This window comes from Pseudopipra pipra, chromosome 1 (genome assembly GCF_036250125.1).
Source record: "Pseudopipra pipra isolate bDixPip1 chromosome 1, bDixPip1.hap1, whole genome shotgun sequence".
NCBI classification, from domain to species: Eukaryota; Metazoa; Chordata; class Aves; order Passeriformes; family Pipridae; genus Pseudopipra; species Pseudopipra pipra.
In genome coordinates this window covers 115,505,406-115,525,265 of record NC_087549.1, presented here as the reverse complement: position 1 = coordinate 115,525,265, position 19,860 = coordinate 115,505,406, and the positions used below count along the sequence as shown (strand labels likewise).

The following is a 19,860-nucleotide window of genomic DNA, read 5'->3' as shown; positions in this document are numbered from 1 at the left end:
AATTTTTTTTTTAACTTAAATTGACAATCCACTTTTTCTTGTAAAATAGATGTGGGGACTTTCCTGATGGTTTTCAGCCAAGTGGATATCAGCTAGCAGTATGCCCAGGTGGCCAGAAAGGCCAACGACATCTTTGTCTGTATCAAGAACAGTGTGGCCAGCAGGACTAGAGCAGTGCTTGTCCCTCTGTACTTGGCAGCTCAAATCCTGTGTTCAGTTTTGGCCCCCTCACTACAAGAAAGACTGGACTTTTTTTTTTCTTTTACCTGGGAAGGAACACTTTTTGGCGGCTCAATTCGTATAGAAGGATCCCACTCTCCTGGAGGCAGGACTGTCACTTGGTCTAAAAATTCATCAATTCCTGACAACAAATCATTTCGGTCTTTTGCTTTATAGGCAACATCATGGAAAACCTACAAGAAGAAAGTACTCAACATTTGTTTTTATTTTATTTTTCTGAAAGAGTAACTGGTTATCATTATATAATGCTTACACTTCATTAGTTTTAAATTAAAAGACCTGGAAAATATAGGTCCTGAAATGTTCGACTTCTGCTTTACCTGCATACTTTTGCATTAAAAGCTACCTGTATGCACATTCCTATGGACCATAAAATGAGGCAGTTTTATCTTCAAACTCAGAATGAATACTGAGTTCACTTTTAAAATTAAATTAAAAGTTAATCTTCAATATTCAGGCCACCAAATTCATGTACTATTGCCTGAATAATTCTGCCCTACAGCCACTGTACCACTTGTGCTGTGCTAAATCAGGACAGAAAGTATTTCAAATGAGTTTCAAACCAAAACACAAGTTTTTATTAAGAATAAAACCTTCATTTGTATACATCTAGCTTAATTAAGTTTAAAAGACTACTTAAAAAGCACATGAAAACAATCCTCCAACTATTAAAAAACAAAACAAAACCACTGCACTGTTTTACAGATGACAACAGAAAACTCTGAATTGACAAACAGGCAGTATAAAATAAAAAAACAGTCCTTGAACCCCAAGATGTATTTTATAAACAGACAGAAGAAAATGTGCTAGTTTTGCTATTAAAAAACTGTCTGCAGAAGATGATCCTAAATTGCTTCTGTACACTTGAAACCTGAACTGTTTGTCTCTAATTACCCAACCATTAAATTATCTGATCTTAAATTAGATCTTGTAAGCCTATTTAGGTCTTTTTAGACCACTAAATAATTCATATTTTTTCATATTTCAATGATCTACAGTATTCCTAAAAATCAGATCAGCCTACCTAAAAAAATCAGAACATGCAAATAAAGCTTTCAATATTCAGTTCTCACACTGAACAAAAACTCTATTCACAGGCTAGTTACTGAACTGCAAAATGACAATTTTTTGGTTTACATTTCCAAACTTCAAATTGTGCTAGAGTAAAAAGTACTTTAATTTCTGCTAGATAACCCTAAAAATTATCAGCAATTCAGTAGGTGGCGCTCAATGTGAAGCCAAATTTAAAACATCCTAATTCTGCTCAGTAAGATGGCAACGACCTTAAAAAGTTCTGATTCCCCTGTGGCCTTTAAAACCAATAGGGTTCTTAATATATGACTTCAAATGGCAAGAAGAATTCTAATTTTAATTATTTGACCTTGGTTAGATAAAAAAATACCTATGATGACTCAATTGCATGCATTCTTAAAACCTTCTGTCCTGAACACTTACACAGTTTGTTGCGTCCTTTTTAACATACAGTGATTCATATCAAAACCAGTTCTATATAGTCTTTCTGTTAACTGATTTAAAACAAAAATGAAATCTATACACCAAAGCCAAAATAACTTTTTCAGAAATGCATTTAGGATTTCTTCAAGACAGACAAAGAGGAAAGTTAATTTACCCTGATCTACTTCACCAACACAAGAAATAATTAACCGTTATTCATTTAACCAGTTTGCGGGGGTTTTTTCTTTAACCTGTCACTCCAAAATCATTTCTTGAAATCAGGTGGTAAATATATTATTCTAGACTTTAACTACGAGCATTTAAAATACATCACTCACATCATCTGTCATAAGTGTTGCTATTGATCTTCCAATTTCATGGTACTGTGGAGCTTTTCCTACTGGTCCCAGCAATAAAAACAAAAACCTGTGGAGAAAGCAATGGAGCTGAATATGGTTGACTCATCTGCATGTACTCAGAAAGGGTCTTTCAAACTAATGTTTAAGCAAAATTTAGTAGTGAAGTAAAAATATCATTTTTACCATTTCAGATCTTAAAAGACTGCTGCAACACTGAAAAAACTTGCCTCAAAGTCATTATAGGAAGGAATTCAAATCTGAACCAAAATTACTTCAAAAATCTTCTTAAGTAAGCCTAACACATATGTTAACAGACAGTCTCTATTTCCAACCCCAGTAATAGTTATTGCAATTATTTTTTTATTAAAAAACAGAAGAAACAAAAAACTCCACCAAAACCTTGAACACAAGTAGCATCTTATGAATTCAAAAGGATACAAACCAAGGAGTAAAAAGTAAAACCTCAGTCATTTGTTTCACAACCTTCTTCCTATAATCCATGAAAATGAAGTTCCTAAGCACAACACACTTGAAAGAAAGTAACATCATCGTTTATCTCACAGTACAAAAAGCTCAATTCTATGTCTCCTTTGCAAATTTACTACCCTTATTGAAACTGATAGTGCATCTTCAGGATCCAAGCATGCTATTCCAAATCTGCAAGTCTACACCATTCTAAAAACTTAGGACAGAATAATTTTAGCTACATTAATACAATAATCTGTATGCAGAAATTTTGGAATTTCCCAATAAGCATAAGCACTAATGTCAAGTATCCTCTGAAAATTCTCACATATATTTTTGCCTTTCAAAAGAGTAAGCTGAAAATTACAAAGATAAACAAACACTGAAAAAAACCACCAAAAAACATGAATGTACAAATGTATGCCAAACACCACATAACAGCCCGATACATCAATGTGCACAGAAAATCAAGTGTTCTCCATGATGACTGATGAAATGATCTGCTACCTTCATCATGGATGGGACCAGCATTTTGATATTCTGAACATCTGTAGTAAACATACCCACAGTATACTCGTGAGACCCATGATTCTGGGGGAGTAGGGGTGGGTGCACCAGGCTGGATGGCATATTGCAGACTGAAAGCCACTTCAATGTATTAGCTGCAGATTGGTTACTCTAGTGGTTAATCATGTAGATTTGAGCACATAATAATTAAAAAAGGTCTTTCTACCACCTAGGTTATTCATATACAGAGTATTTGTATAGAAAAAAAACAGAGATTCAGGTCAGACAGTCTTTCAGACTTAGTGGGCTCTTCCCCACTGACAAGCTGTGTCACACCAAAGGGAATTATAACAATCTTCATGCCCATCTTTAAAATGGCAACACAAGCTTGGAAGACTCACTGCTTTTACTCCAAGTCATCTATCAGTTTCAACTCCTGCACTTGCTTAAAACAGCATCATAACATATTTTATACATTCAGAGAATTTTATGGCAGACCTCATTCATTCAAATTTTGCAGCAAATGACTGGCATAATGTTAAACAAAACTCTACCCTTCTTGAGCTTAATACAGTATACATAAAAACTTTCAGCTACTTGAGATCTTAAATATTGCATAAGTAAAGCCAGACTTTACAGGCATTTATTTACCGTGTAGGAACTGGAACCTCTGTGAGACCCGAGAGAAGCACAGCAGGGGAGAGCCTCACAAAAGCAATAATGGGTCTTTCTAAAAAATCTACTTCTCCCACTAACACATTTGATGCTTCTGCTCCTGAAGGAATTTTCCTCATGAAGTTCATATCAACCTATTCATACAAAGATGAAACAAGTGTTTATTCCCTTACATTTTTTAGCAGAAATTTTGTAACATAATTACATTTATCAGTATTTACTAGACATTTATGCTACAAAGAAAAATTAAAAAGCAAATTAAGTATCCCACAGTACAGAAAAGACAAACACATTTAGAGAATGTCAGCCATCCAGCCAAATAATAATAAACTATTTTCTATAAGTTAGAATTACTAACACCTAGAAGACTCCAAACTGCATAATTACCTTTCTAATACTATAATGACAAACATTTTATGATAGGACATAAATTAACAAAATCTATGCACAATTAACTAAAGAGAGTTCATGTAATTACACATGGTTTCTAGAATGCAGTGAGTTATTTCGCAGCTGTGTATTTCAAATGTGTCATAATTTTGAAAAATAATCTGTATGTTTATCTCTTCATCCATAAAGAATATGACAACTGAAAATCTTCACATCCGTTTCTGTACATAATTACAGAAGTGCATTAGAAAGCGGTGCAGGACATGAACTCTGTGTTCACATACACACACACAAGCACCAGGTACATCGTTAGCTAGGGAACTTACAGATGGCCTCTTGAGTCCCACACCAAGTGTGCCACAACTACAGTGCCAGGAGGCTGACTCCTGTCCAACAGGAGACAAGGCAGGTGTACACAAGGACAGGCCAAGCAAAAATACAAAAACTGTGACAGAGGAGCAGGAATATATGGTACCTACCATGATTAGATCAGAACTACACTGTAAGTTAGCTTTCCTTACACATAATTATTGAACTTGGCAAACCAATTCTCTTTACTGTGTTTTGCAGTACAGATGACACTACAGACTAAGTTTTATAGTAAAAGCCATAATGGAACTTGCCCAGGAAATTTAAATTATGAAAGAAAAACAACAGATTTACAGTAGATTTTTTACAAGGTTTCCTTCAGAAAGTGATAGTATATGTTCCTAATGATTAAGAGGTACAGTAACTTTTGTACAGGAAACTCATAATACATATACAGCAAATCCTCTTTAAAAGCTCTCTTCAGAAAAAAAAAAAAAAAAAACACAAACCGAAAAACAAACAAGAAGTCGTCGAAGGAAATCTACAAAATTCTTTTCACATGAGACTCAACAGCAGATCTGAAAATACCTCCATCTGCATGAGAAAGTACAGCAGCTGCACTCTTACGTTACCAAAATACTGAGAAAATCAAACAGTATGTTCCATCCCACTGGGAAGAATTTCAAAACATGTGACACATTTAGCATAGACCATATTCTGACACTTGGATGTACAAGTTATCTCTAAGTACCTATGTCTTGTGTACACTGGTACATGTCTTAGTTGTAACTAAGGGGGAAGTTACAACCAGCACATTTTTTGTTTCACAATTAATTTGTGCTAAACACTAAGGTATTTAATGTTTACTTACCTTACTAAAATCAACAGTGCTGTTTTCTCTGCTTCCTCCTGTCCCAGTACCTTTAACATCTCCACTTTTCCCAGTGTCTAAGTTTCCAGGTGCTGACTGTGGAGATGCTAATAGCCCTAAATTAAAACAAAGAAGTTAAGTTCAAAATGGTGCATGAAGTGAACGGAGTGTGCAACACTACCAAAACTCAATGTGGCAGCTTGCTCAAAGCAAATGTGCATGTTATTCAGTACAAGTGCCCTACATTAGTATCATAAATGCAACACTAAGAAGTCACTGTGTTGCCAAATAATGACATAATTTAAAAAATTAAGTATTGCCCAAATGATGGCCATTTGCAAAACAGTCACCAGAAAACATCGCAGCTATTTAAATCACAGAAAAAATAACTGCTGACATTTTAGTCATAACTGATATAGTAGTTAGTATATAGCACCTTCACCATACTAAGAAGTCCTTGGACACCAAATGCAAACACCTCTGCTATCTAGTCTGCTGTGTGGAAGCTACTGCAATTGTAAAAAGCATCAGCAGGCCTCAGGCTACAAATAAAAGGAATGATATCCTAACTAAGCTGGACAAGTAAATTGTGTACTATATGACGGATAGACAGTTTGCAAACCATGATTTCCATCAACAGACCAAAGTTCCTACTATTCATCTGACCAGATGTTACTACATGGAATATACACTTTAGCTGAAGAAGCATGCACAATGAGGTTATTCAAGTTCAACATACAGCTTCCCTCTAACACCTGCACCAAAACAAAACCATCTTATGTAGCTTGCTACACTGCCAGCAGCACTGAATTGCAGGTTCAGTAAAGGATGCAAAAGTCAATGTAACCCAAGTGTTCATATACACTGAATTCCATGTTGCGTCATATACCCAATTAACATTTAAAAGCTGGTCTAGGCACGCACAGTCAAGCCCAAATCCCACCTTTTGGATTACAGAGCTTTTATTTGTTCAGTTTAACATGCACTATAAGTGCAATTGGCCTTCTTGCTTGTCCACACCTCTCAGCTGTGGTGACAGAACATGTTTTCACATGCTTTCAAAACCACATCTACACAAAGACTGAAGTCTGAACATCTATTACAAAGAGAAAGTTTGTATTTAAATCAAGTGTCACACTAGTCAAGATAAAAAATTAAGTCATCAGTGGCTACATCTGGGCTATTGTTCTATCATAATTACTGTCACATAACTATTTGCATACTTCCATGTTTATAATTTAGCAACTTAGATACTTTTTAGCATTCAAATGACAACCGAATTCATTCTATTTCACCCCCATATTTGTTTCCAAAAAAACTCTCTCAAAGAGTCATCTTATCAACAGAAAATATGCAGGTCCAGCCTTTACCATTAATTTTCATTCTTACAGTTCATAGGGATATAAGTGGTATGGGTAGTTTTTCCTGAAGCAAAAATCAAATGAAGTTAATAGGCTGTCATTTCCTTCATAAATCCTAACATGCACAAGTAATGAGCTAACGCTATAAATACTATGTTCAGTTAGCTAGACAACAAAAAATCCCCCCAAGAAAACATATTCTATTTTTCTGCTCCAAGATTTAAGCATTATTCACAAGAATCACAGCATCAACCACCTGTGAAATGAGCTGATCAAAGTATTTAACTGCTTAAGAGTTGATGTGTTTGTAGAACTAGAAATAAATATTAAACGGTTGTTACAGAAGAGCAGCATAATATAAAAGTTTATATGTATAAACTTTTTCTACTTTGTCCCCTCTTCCAGTAGCAATACAGGAAACTCAAAATGTTTGTAATTGATGAAAGATGAGTCATAATGCATCATTCAGAACTTTTCAGAAATGCACTGAGAGCAAGAGCAAGCAGAGACTAGAACAAAAAGGGGAGAGAATCAAGGAGAAGGACAGAGAATAAGGATTCTACATATTAGCATAAACACTTATTATTTCAGTACCAAAGTGATACTGATTCTTCTAAAAGGTTTGCCTTCAAAATTTCTCCACCCACTCATAGTTCAAGCTTACAAGTTTCAGCACTGACATTTGTCTGATCTTAAACCATGTGTAAATAGTTTTCCTTTCTGTTGGCCTTGCAGTTGGACAGACTGCTGCTCTCACAAGACAAAACTGCTTATACGTTTTCAGACCTGGGCAAGCATTTCCATATGACACTGCATTTCATTATGCGTATCAATCATTCTGATGTTTGCAGGGAAACTCTGAGTAAAAAGTTATCTTCTCTAATACTGAAACACTTCAAATCTCACACTAATAAAAGAACTTATTTCCCTCTCTTCTCCGGTTCAGTAGATGCAAACTCAGAGGCTACTGCAAAAAGGACAACTACCTAGTAGTACTTTTCAGACTATGAGACAGAGAAATTTATCATTACCAAGCTACCAAGGGGATCATTAAAAACACACAGTACTCTTCTTGATGTTGTTAGTTAGGCAGATGTACCACCTGTCTCCTCCAAAAGACAACAGTGGATTGAGTGTTGAGTAATTTGAATTATAACCTCTTAGGATCACTCAAGTCAAAGTATTTATAACTATACCTTCACTAAAGATCATGTGCATTTTCTAGCAATTGTCTCACATCTCTGCTTCATATAAGATGAGGAAGATATGAGTTCAACACCTAAGCATGACTATTTCACTGTAATTATATAGACAAAGATTATATAATAAAAAACTCTTAAATATGAAGTCATACCATATTTATATTTGAGGAAATAAGAAGCAATTTTTAAAACTAAATTCCAATGCAGTCTTAATGTGAAAAAAATGTTCAAATTACTACTAGAAAGCAAGTATGAAAACCTTTCTGAATTACTATTTTCAGTAAGTAATTATTTTAAGAGCAAAGCTGTTTTAAATGATATTTTGCTCAGTTCTAAAGTACACTTATCAGTGAACCAAAAGACCTCTTTGCTGCTTTGCTATTGCTCAGACATCAAGAAAGCTCAAAGAATGTTGGTGAATTAACAGTGTTCATTTTTAGCTGTGACACAGTTCTCCTCCTAGCCTTACCAATGGAATTCATTATTCAATAGTTCTTCAAATGATAGCAAAAAAAAAAATTAAGAGAACCCTTTGTCTGGTTGACTTACTACAAACTGATGACTGGCTGATGAAAATTAAGTGGTAGACAGAAGGTGTGTCCCTCTTCCCTCCTTTTACAGTAGCTCACATTAAGCTCAGTAACCTTCCAGCTATTAATAGTAAAGACTAAAAAATAAACTCTGAAGAACACAAGGCCAAGGACAGATGAATGCTAAACAGAAGAATGTCACCTATTAGAAAATTAACACAGTTCCTAATGCTCAGAGGAGGCAAAACCAACTCAATCACACAGATGTGGAAAATTTATTCAGATTGCAATATTATGAATTACTAGAGAGGTAATACAGAGCATACTCTATAGTAGAATAGAGCAGGAAGATTTTTTTTTTTTAATTAACACCAGGAAGATTACTTCCTCCTCAGGGTTTCCTTCTGATTCTGCTTCTCAAGAAAAAGATTAGTCCAGTTGCAGCTCTGAAGTCATAGTCTGAGAATGTCTTCAAAGGCATCTCTAAGGAAAAGGTGTCTTTCTGTGGTCAGATGATTACTTGAATTAAAAAAAGGGGGAAAACCCCAGAAAACAAAAATGTCTTCCATCATTGTTGGTGTTTAACATTCTCTGAAAAGACTTTTACTTATGATTAACTAGAAAACCATCCCTTTCAGATTTTTCCTTTATGAGAAACATCGGAACAAAAGCAATTTGAATGCAATTTGGAAATTCTGGCGGAAGGCTTTATTAGTGATGATAATAATAGCATAAAGTACTTTATTTTCATTTGTTTGTCTTCTCTTGTGTTCTAAAGACCTTGGGTCTGGCATGCTGTCATTCCTGTCAGACAAATGAGAACTGGAAAACCAATTACAGCTGTTACTTTACTTCTGGTTTCTAATTACCTTTGCAAGATGACCCATGAGAGAATAAACTTCATGTGAATGCTCTTAATTTCCCATAAGGAAGTCAGAGAAAGAGGTTTTTGTTTGCTTTTCTGAATTTAAGTAATGACGAGGTCCCTATACTTCATCTGAAGATAACAGCTTATGACACAGTTTGCTCTTTCCTTTTCAGTGACTTGGCTGCCGAATGTGAAAAGGCAGACAACCACAGCCTTTTCTCTCTCAGCATTGTTTCGCTGCTATATGTAACAATGTGCTCTTATTTATTAAACAAGTGAGGAAATAGCCAAGAAAAGCCTCACCAATTGAAGACCTGTTTGAAATCAGCCCCTCTCCCACCCCACTACACACAGGTCTAAAGCAGACAAACCTATACACTAAGTTTTGGCAAGACAAATTTCTGAGAAGGGGAGGAAAAAAAAAGGCAGGAGGAGGCTGAAGGCTGAAAAGAAAGATGATCTCTGCCTTAAAAACGTGATCTACCTAGAAGTATCATGAAGTCTATACCTAGGTAATAATTCCGCAAAAGTAAAGCAAGTATAAGACTACGTCTGCAGAATGCATGAGTAATGAAACTTTTACTAAAAACAATTCAAGAAAAGTTGGAATGTTTTGACAGTTTCTTTCAACTAATCTATACATCTATATACCTTTTTACATATAAAGAACAAAGTCTTGCAAGACAAAAAAATAAAAAAATTGCTGAGCTCCAATCTACAATTACAAACTCTTAACTACCTTCTCCAATTTTGCATATCAAACACAACAAAACATTGATTGAGTGTCTGAAGCTGATGCAATCCACTAATGGAGAGTTATCTGGAAACAGTTGTAGGTGAACTGTACCCGAAAATTTCATCATAAAGTCCTATTGGTTTTAACAGTCATGGTTTTTAAAAGCAAAAAAACAAAAATAAAACTGCTTGACGACTTCATTATACAACTGACTATGAACACTACTGATAATGGCATCCTTCCTAATTCTTTTCATATCATCTCTAATACTTCACCATGTCTTCAGCTGTACCTATCTCAGGATAACAAACACTGTTTTAAAATATTAACCACTGATAAAACCAAAGCAAAACCTGATATGGACTGTAGGTGAGTGAAAGGAAAAGGCCACCATTTTTGACATTTTGCTTATATATTACATTTTAAAGCCATATTACTTTTTAATTATACAAATGAATGTTAATTAAAGAATTTTTTGCTTGCTTTAGTTAAAAGCTAAAAAGTTAAAAATGCCAAACAAGAAAACAATCACAACTGAGAAGAAATAAACATGCAGGCAGAGGTAATAGTTATCATATTCCTTTGTGCCCAAGTTATGTGCCAAAAACATCGCAATGCAAGTGATCCAGATGCAGAGAGCATCACACATGGACAGCTTAAATTTCAGTAGTTGCCTGGTGTTTTGCCAATATTTTCCTCTGTCTTCTTTTCCTGGCTTTCCTGCAATTCTAAGTCCTCCTCGGGTGGATGAATTACTACTGAGGGAATGTCATCACTGGCAGGTGACACCAGTAATTCCTTGCCCTGAAGTGGACTTGGCTGGGCACTTGTGGTTGGCAGGAGACTGCACGTAGGACTGGAGGGTGGTGTGTTTTGAGGGGTAGTTACAGGTGTTGTACACCTCGAGGCTGCCGGGGTTCCAGCTCTTGAAGAAGGAAGAAGGTAATTGAGAAGAACTGACAAACGGCTTTCTCTTCTCAGGGAAATATTTGAGGCAGAGAGACCTGTTCGCAAAGAGTGGCGGGAGGCTGAAAGGCCTTCCCCTGAGATAAAACAAATGGAACACCATGAGGCTTACAAAAGGGATATATTAAATTAAAAAAAAATAAAACAAAAAACCAAACCCACACAGAAACAAATATGCATTAACAATTTACATAGCAAATTGCAAGCTTTACAGGCCACAGTGTCATACTCATGCAAGTAAGACAAGAGATAAGAGTAAATCTGATTTCAGACATTACAGAAGTCAGAAATTACTGAGAAGTACTAATTAGAATGCCAAAGATCCGTGGGAGAAGATATTACCTTATTTTTTATCTCTTGAAACTGACTCTTATTCTTTTCTAGAATAATATCTTATTCCAAACTGCACAGCAGATACTGTTAATGCCATCCAAAAAGTACATTGAAAAATCATTAGCAACCAAAACATTAAAATACTTCAGTTAACTCCATTCACTATATACAAAAAAATTCTTATTTAAAAAGTGAACATGATCAAACGTATCCAATTGTGTTAAATGCAACTGTCTTCCAATATAAGCCTTGTTTTACTAAGAATTTTCCCAGGCAGCTGTATCCTCAACATATATTTTTGAAGAGGGCACCAAAATGAGATACATAGTCCCTTCTCCATTTCCTCTTGCTATGACTTACCAATAGCCCCAATATGCCTAAAATCAAACACATTTCTCCAAATCCATTGTTATTTTTCTGCCCCTATCCAGCTTCAGTGTCCCACTAATTTCATATGAAGAGAACATAGTCTTGTGATGGTTCCCTCAGATTGGAGTTTGCAATGGATTTCAGTTCTTCCTTAAGCAGGAAAAGAGACTGTTGATACTCATGTATGTAAGCACTTCTATTAGAAGGTTTAGCGATACCATTTCTCCTGTTTACCAAAACCACTTTTCCTGGGATGGTAGTCTCCTCGAAAAGATTACTGATTACTTCTCCTACAATGCCTGAAACCCAAAACATGCTGTTTTCATGTACCATGCCATCAAGCAAGGAAATATCGAAGTAGACATGTTTACTCTCACATTTATAGTAGGCACTACTGAGACTAGTACACTGAACAACCCTAGAATAATTTACAACAAGGATAAAAAGCATGCCTAGGTAAAGGTTACATATATTCCCCCCCCCCCAAACAGTGAAAGACTGGATCCTACAGATACAAACCTGATTTAAATTAAAAACAAAAGAATCAAAAATCAACTATTAAAACCACAAAACTGCAGTGCAGTAAAGAAAATAGGACCAGCAGAGCAAACTGGTTGATTTTGCCTGTATTAATCACTACAGTAATAGCTAGATTTCTGTCAGTATACTGGTGATAAATCACGAACATGAGATGTCCTAAACAGACACACCCCTCTAAGGAGCCTAAGAAGTACTATGCACATATGCATTTTCAGTTTACCAGTTTAGAGGATCACTGTAGGATTATAAAGAAAGAAGTAAATCGGTATATGTTGAGAAAAAGTTCACCATATTATACTGGTTTCTTATTTCAGCATATATCCCATATTCTGTTGTGGAAATAGTATTATGAATAAAATGTGTTGGAAAGTGGAAGTGATACACGAAAGGTAACTGACAAGCAAGAGACCTTAAATACAAAATTCTCAGAATTACAACTGGAAACACAGGTGTTCAAGGACAGAAAAAACCAAGTCTGTGTGTGAAATTTTCATATTTGTTGAACAAAACAGGAGACTTGGGAGTTACAGAAGACAACACACTCGTATAAATTTGGTGCATTTTCAGTCTTGAAAAAAAAAATTCTGAAACTATCAGAGAAATATTTAAGCATACACCTTATACTCCCTGCCTAACAAAAAGTATCAGTAAGCTTGGGCATTTGCTGTAGAGTTCTCCAGAGTATGTAGCTCCTAATGAGTATTAAACTAAGTGAAACATATTTTATGCAATGAGGCATCTTTTAAGACAGGAAAAGAAGTTCCCTTCGAGGACAGTTTCATGAAATCCTTAGTTTTCACTAGATTAAAAAAAATTATGTCTTAGTTAACACAAGGTAAAAGAAAACAAAGAACAGAGATGGAAACAGAGGTCACAGAAATACAAGAATACAAGTAAGCTGCTCTGCAGTACATATTGCTATTTGGAGTTTGGAACTGGATGTCTAGAGTAGATTTTCAGGAATTGGTTCAAAACAAGATGTGGTGCAGCTTCTAAAAACATTGCTAATACCTTTCTTGGGTTTGGGATTGTTTTTCCCCATTAGATCCTTTTCTACAAAACCAGTTAAAAATAAAGAGTGTCCTAGCTAAATGTATTATCTTCACCATTGGCATGGTGAACTTTTTCTAGCCATATTGACATAACAACACTGGAATAAAACACATTAATTATCAGAATCACTTAACTCATTCTATGATCACTATGTCAATCTCTTGTGCAAAGACTGTATAAGCAAGTAGCATCCATTTTATACACACATATAAAGTTATGCCACGATGCTGAAATTCCTCAAACATTGCACATTTTATAAAAGCATATACTAAAAAACATTAGGACCAATGTAGGTCTATTTCTATACTTCAAAATAATAATGCATGCTGTGGTATACAGGCAGGAGTAGAATGTTTGAGTAAATTAAAAAATATCCAGAAACACCATCCAGATTATTGTTAGTTCTTTGCTCATGAAGAGGGAAACACTTATCTGCTATTACGAGCTGAGCTTTCCTTCATCTCCAAGTGAGAACATTATTTACCAGGTTAGTACAAACTGGATGCTACAACTTATCTCACCATTTCGTTCAAGCAAGTGAGGGTCAGAATGTTTCTTGCCTATATCTGCGAAAGACCGAACCAGAGGAATCCGACTGCTGAATTTTTTCTCATTCTGATGATGGTGCCTTTTTAGGAGAGCCTCTCTCACATTCTCTCGTATGGATTCATCCAGTTGGCCAGAGGCAATCATGTTGTCCAAAACCATATCTATATAATACAAGAACAAAAAAGGAAATTATATAGGTAGCTATCAAAGCTCTCCTTCACCACATTCCAGCACTGTAGTTGCACCAAGTTAGAAAAAAAATTTAATCTATTCCAATAAAAATCTTTTCTTAAACAAAAAAGTTATCTTCAAGAATCCACAGGAAATTTTCAAATGTCACTAAACAAGCAGATGTGAGAATAAGGAAAGCACAACATGCAGATCCAAGAGACAATATTTATTAGTAGCACCATTTCAACAAATAAATTACTTAATATTTTATAATGTACTGGCATTTACTTCAACTTCCAATGGTGACTCCCATTCAAAAAAGTATCTAATGTAATCAACAACCCTACACTAGAAGTGAGTACACAAAGACAGAAATATGATGGAAAACAGACATGACAGTCTTAACCTGGTGTTACTTAAACTATATAAAAGTGAAAGTTACTACAGAATGAGATGAATTCCATAACTCCTCTGTCATCTTTGGATGCCCTAATATCCTGAGACTCTTTACTGAACTTCATGTGATTCACATGCTTTAGAGGAGGAAGTGTAAAACAATATCTAGTAATATCATGTAAAACTAACTAATCATCTGTCAAACAACATCAAGTTTCAAAAGAGCATCTCAGCAGTATGCTCACACCACGAGAGAAAGCCTCCATATCAGGGAAAGTATCTACTGTGATTTCTTAGCTGCCCTTTTTTTTAAATAATAAAAAGTAAAATAAATCCATAAAAAAGGTCCAACCAGCATAAGGCAACAAAAACCTATATGACGACTTTTCAAATATAGATTGCCAATTGTATCTAATGTATTGAGAACTCAACTGCAGTGCTAAACTGAAATGACATAGAACTTTTCACAATGAAAAATGTTACAGCTCAGGATACCTTACTATCAAAACTCTATGCAGCGAAGTGTCTGTCAGTACAGTGCAGCTTCCTTCTGGGATTAGTGGTAACACACAGCCATTTGTTAGAGGTTGTCAGAAGGAAACCTGCCACCTTCTCCCTCCTCTTTGAGTAAAAAACAATAATACCTACTAGGTATTCCTGGCTCATGGAAACAAGACAATACATTTGTATACCAAAGACTGTTACCCTACATACTTCACAATGGCACCTAAAATTAACTCGAAACAAATTCATAAAATCTCTTAAGACATCCTAGTTCCAACTAAAATATCCACTATCAAGAGCGCCATTTACATAGAATTAAGCAATAACTATTTTTCTTATGAACTAAGAATATTGTTAAATTCAATTATTAAAAATAATATCATAAACAAAAACATTACATTTACAAACAATGCACTGAATGCTCTTGTTCAGTAAGTCAAGAAAATAGGAAGGGAATGACAATTTCCTGAGTGAATTTTGAAGATTTCAAAACAAGAAAACATTTCAAGCACTGCCAAAGTTTTTAAGGCCAAAACACCTTGTCCACATCACATGTTAGTCTGCCCTAATTCTAGTATGATTCCTGCAAATGCAATCCACTGTGTGGTACCTGTAGCAAACGATACCAGGAAAATTGTGTACAATTAATTCAAAGACATTCAGGCTAAGCAGATATATATAATGTACATAGATATGTACGTGTGTATGTGTATATATTATATATACATGAAACTCTCCAAAGCTGACTGTGTATCCCAAATGACGATGTGATTAGTGAGGACACTCAACATAGTAGGTCAAACAACATGTACGAAATTTATTTCTGCTCACCTCGTATAAAGGTGAAAAAAATACCAGATGTGCAACAACCAACTGCACTAATGGCATCAAGTTAACATCAGCCAAATTATGATTAATAATTATGGTACTAAAGTGCACAAATAACTCCTAAAATGTTCTGGCAGATATTTACAATTCATCTGTAGAAACAAAGACAAAGAACACATTCAGCGATTAGAACATAAAGGCAAATTCTGGGCCTCATCCTAAAATACATATGAAAGGAGCTCCTACTCATCCAGTGTAGTTTTTTGTATGTGAAGTTTGTAGAAACCAAATTCCTTATAAACAGATCAAGAAAACTGCAGTAAGCATGCACATACCTGTTTCTTCAATATAGTATTTCAAGAACATAAAGACACCACCAAAACCACCTCAAATAGATTAAAACTTAGAAATATTTTTAGAAAGTTTTGCTGCAACCTGCTATCTCATCAAGTGTGTTTGCTCTCATGTCCAACATGACCGTCCCATTTAGAATACAGCTTCGCAGTTCAAAGAGACTGTGCAGAGACAGAGTTGCTACATAAGGCTTGCTCCATCGATCACCACCATCTTCAACATCCTCTTCAAATTTCAGCCACCTGAAAAGCATTCACATACACATACTTATATTTCTCCTGGAAAGAAAATTTGGCAAGTAATCCCATCCTTCCATGTGACTCTGGCATGACACGGAACAGGAAATCGCATGAAACCAAATCACACTGCCTTTCATTTTCTCAGACAGCCCAACTGATTGACATTTTTATCAGGCCTTTTAACCACACTCAAATGTTTTAGTTTTTGCCCATTTTGTTTCTTTTGGTTTGAACAATACCTGTCTATTCACACATTCTTGTGAAGAGTATTGATTTGCATATCTTGATTTTGTCAGTATTTTAGGACCAGAAAGTTGTCTGAAACACACCATACAGGATGTTCAAGTCTCCTAAGGGTTCTACGTCAGATATTTAAGCACTGGGCAATACTAATATGTGCAACTATAAATTGATCTTGATTCCAACTCACAAGCATTATGCAAATCAAACTTCTGCAAAAGCTAGCATGCAACAAGGTAGTTGGAAGTACTGAACGCAGAAGAATTTATTACAACGCATATGTAGAGGGAAGCAACTAAACTAGCATAGGCCAAAAACAATCATAGCATCCTGTAATGTTCATGCATGCAATTCGCAAAAAACTAGTCAAATACTACCCAAGAAAAACATAATACCTGGTTTTCTTTATGTCTGAGTGAGAAAAAAAGTGACACCAATATATCGACAATTATATACCAGAGAGGTACCACTCTATGGACGAACACCTGTATTAGTAACTCAGTTAGTCCTACCTTTCACAACGTTCAGTATGATCAGTACTAGGAAACTGAACACAGCACCAACCAGTAAGACTGAGGGTCTCTTGAGAAACCATATTGATTCTTTCAAAGTTGGACAAAAAAACCCAGAAGTTTTGTTTTGCTGAGCATGAGTTGAGTAGGCAATTCTAGTTAGTGAAGATTCTAACTCAAACCCTGTTTACAGTTCTTTGAAATAAAATCACTATAATATTGTTGGGAGGAAAGGTTTAAAAGTAGAAGAATGGCAAGAAGGATGGTAGATTCGCTCAAGTGACCTTGCAGCTGGGAATGCTGAGGTCTGGAAAATAACAGTGTGGGAAACCCCATATACAATGCCTCCTGCTGTTTATCCTCTGTCTGTTTTGAGAAGTAGAATCTCTGTGTAGAGATAATAGAGGTCTTTACAGAGACCTGGAAGCACTCCTACGGACATGCTTGAGCTCTCTATCTTGGGAGAAAGATCAAAGCTCAGAGATTATAAAAAAGTACAGGGGGATAAAAGCATGGTGGTAAACTACACATGCGCAGGCCTTTCATACACGGGTGCAAACAGCAGGCCCACTGCCCATCAGGATGGACTGAGCCTAACAGGGCCAGCGTTCCTGCTTGTGTGTCTCAGTCTGGGTGCTGCTTCAGAGTCCTCCAGTTAGCAAAGTAATGAAACAAATTTACCCTTTGCATTTCAGCCACGGTTTTGTGGGTGTTCTGGCTGCCTATTGTGTGTCGACTCACACATGTATACCTTGAAACAATCTACTCCCAGCATACCTAGCCGTTTCTCTCCATTCATATTCTTCTCCATCCCTGAAGTAAAGTTCATCCATTTCAGTGAAGAGATCATGAGGAATGTGTTCATCGTCATCTTCAGTACCCAAGATAAACTGCACCCGTTGAGATGGTGTGTCTTGAAGAAAAGGAGAAACTTAACAATTAAAAGAATTCATACTTATATTACACAAGAAACACTACATAACAGTAAAAATTCCTGCTCTCAGTTAGAAACATGCAGCACAACATCTTCTTTAAGAGAGAAGAGGAACAAAACAAATATGGACATTTCTTTAAAAGGAGGCTCTCTGAAAATTTTGCATTGTTTCTGAAAACAAAACATCTGAAAACTTACATTTATGAAAAGTAATTAAGTATTTTTAGCGCTTCCATAGATTGCCAATGTGAAAAAAAAATCAACAGCAAAACTGGTTAAAAAAAAGTAAAAATTAATAAACCAAAAGGCTAGAAACCTTATTTTCATTTTGAGAACAAAATAAATGATACCATCATAACACAGACACTAATTACAGGAGAAAATGAGAAAACAAAACAGGCTGTTGGAAAAAAACAGCCCAAATAATAGCTGAAGATACTCAATTGTGAGTACCTAGGTACTCACACAGTTAAAGCAGAAGACTTTTCTATGGCCTGTTGCTACTAACATAGGATAAGAAAAAAATTAATTTTTTCATTGTGTAGTTGGAGCACTATGTATAAATTAGCATAGCAAAGCAGAAGCTATGCAGCTAAAGTGTTGAGGAAATATTTTACCTTCTCATAATATAATGCCCATTGGCTCAGTAAAAACTTGTAAGGATATTAAACAATCTCTATTGATTAAAAGTAAGTACTGGATTTCAGTGCTATGACCAAAACTTTAAAAAAAACCCCACCAATAAAAGCACATGGTTTTAGATACTTTTAATACCTATATAAAGATTTTGTTTCAACTCAAATTACAACGGTTCAGTAATGTAGTAATTATAATGTTATCTCAGGAAGGTCAGAGATCGAAGATTCAGGTAAATCTCAATTTTAAAAATTTTACTTTTTTCACTGAAACATCACTCTCACAGCTATGAGATGTGAACATACAACTGTATGCTTCTAGCGTAGAAGGAAGAGCACCCTTTAGATTTAGACATAAGATCTGAATTACTAACAAACTTCATTCAAATTTGAATTTTGCTTATGCATTGATGTTCTGGCATAGCTCATCATCCAGTAACAGTTCTGAAATGAGCTCTTTTGAATGCAAACAACATTCATTATCAGACCCATAGCAGATTGTTTCCGTCCCAAAACCAGTACACCCCAAGAATCCTGCCATAACCTATGTATCCAGGATAAAGAAGTAACCAGAACAGAGAACTGGTTTTCTATCAATTTAATATCACTTGGTGCTTCAAAAACCGTACAGCAAGACTCTACAAACATAATGTCAATTATAATAATTTACATTTGGGAGGGGAAACCTCGAAGATGGATGAAACCAAGAACCAGAGGAGAATGGCAAAAGGAGACTTGTCAAAGCATTTCCATTGGAAGACTCCTTTTTTTCAGGTATTGGCCCCGTGAAGAACATGGTTCTAGTTATAGAAAGGTAATAGTGAACAGCATGATGTCCTCACTGGAATTCAAACATTGCAGTGTAGCCTGCCCATTCACTGCAATCTAGGAATAAAAGTGGACATAGGGTCTTGAAGAAAAACTGCTAAGAGTACTGCCAAATAATTTCATTTCGGAGAATGATAAGAAAAAATTATCATCTCTTGAGGATAAGAGGTAGACTGGGGGGCAAGTTTATGATCCAAAACACAAACTTAGGAGGCAGTACAATTCCCTTACTAACAGACAGCAAAAAGGCTGAAGTAAATACTTAGATCATTGATCAAATTACCATGGCAAACGCTGCTTCACAGCTACATTCTTACTTTTAAAAATCAGACGAAGAAGCATACACGACTACACAATCTGAAAAAAGGTGTCTAATTTAAATAACACAGATTTTCATGCTACAGGAGAGCATTACAAAGCTCTAGTCTAACCTATTCAGTG

At 35.5% G+C, this 19,860-nt stretch overlaps 1 protein-coding gene across 9 annotated transcripts in view; it reads right to left on the bottom strand.

The window, feature by feature from the left end:
* The window catches only part of SLC4A7 (solute carrier family 4 member 7), a 93,923-nt gene that overhangs the window by 27,256 nt on the left and 46,807 nt on the right, over positions 1-19,860 (bottom strand). For 5 of the 9 annotated variants that reach the window (XR_010434660.1, XM_064672612.1, XM_064672603.1 and 2 more), the window contains exons 4-11: positions 17,800-17,935; positions 16,113-16,273; positions 13,751-13,939; positions 5,272-5,387; positions 4,418-4,477; positions 3,678-3,835; positions 2,034-2,121; positions 267-413 (exon numbers count right to left, since the gene is read on the bottom strand). Coding sequence is in view for 8 of the 9 variants with exons in the window: in XM_064672612.1 (XP_064528682.1) it covers positions 267-413; positions 2,034-2,121; positions 3,678-3,835; positions 4,418-4,477; positions 5,272-5,387; positions 13,751-13,939; positions 16,113-16,273; positions 17,800-17,935 (1,055 nt within the window). In the remaining variant the exon portion in view is untranslated. Of the gene's footprint in view, positions 1-266; positions 414-2,033; positions 2,122-3,677; positions 3,836-4,417; positions 4,478-5,271; positions 5,388-10,642; positions 11,012-13,750; positions 13,940-15,680; positions 15,816-16,112; positions 16,274-17,799; positions 17,936-19,860 lie in introns of those variants that run through there. The other 4 variants (XM_064672666.1, XM_064672646.1, XM_064672637.1 and 1 more) reach the window with 4 other exon arrangements.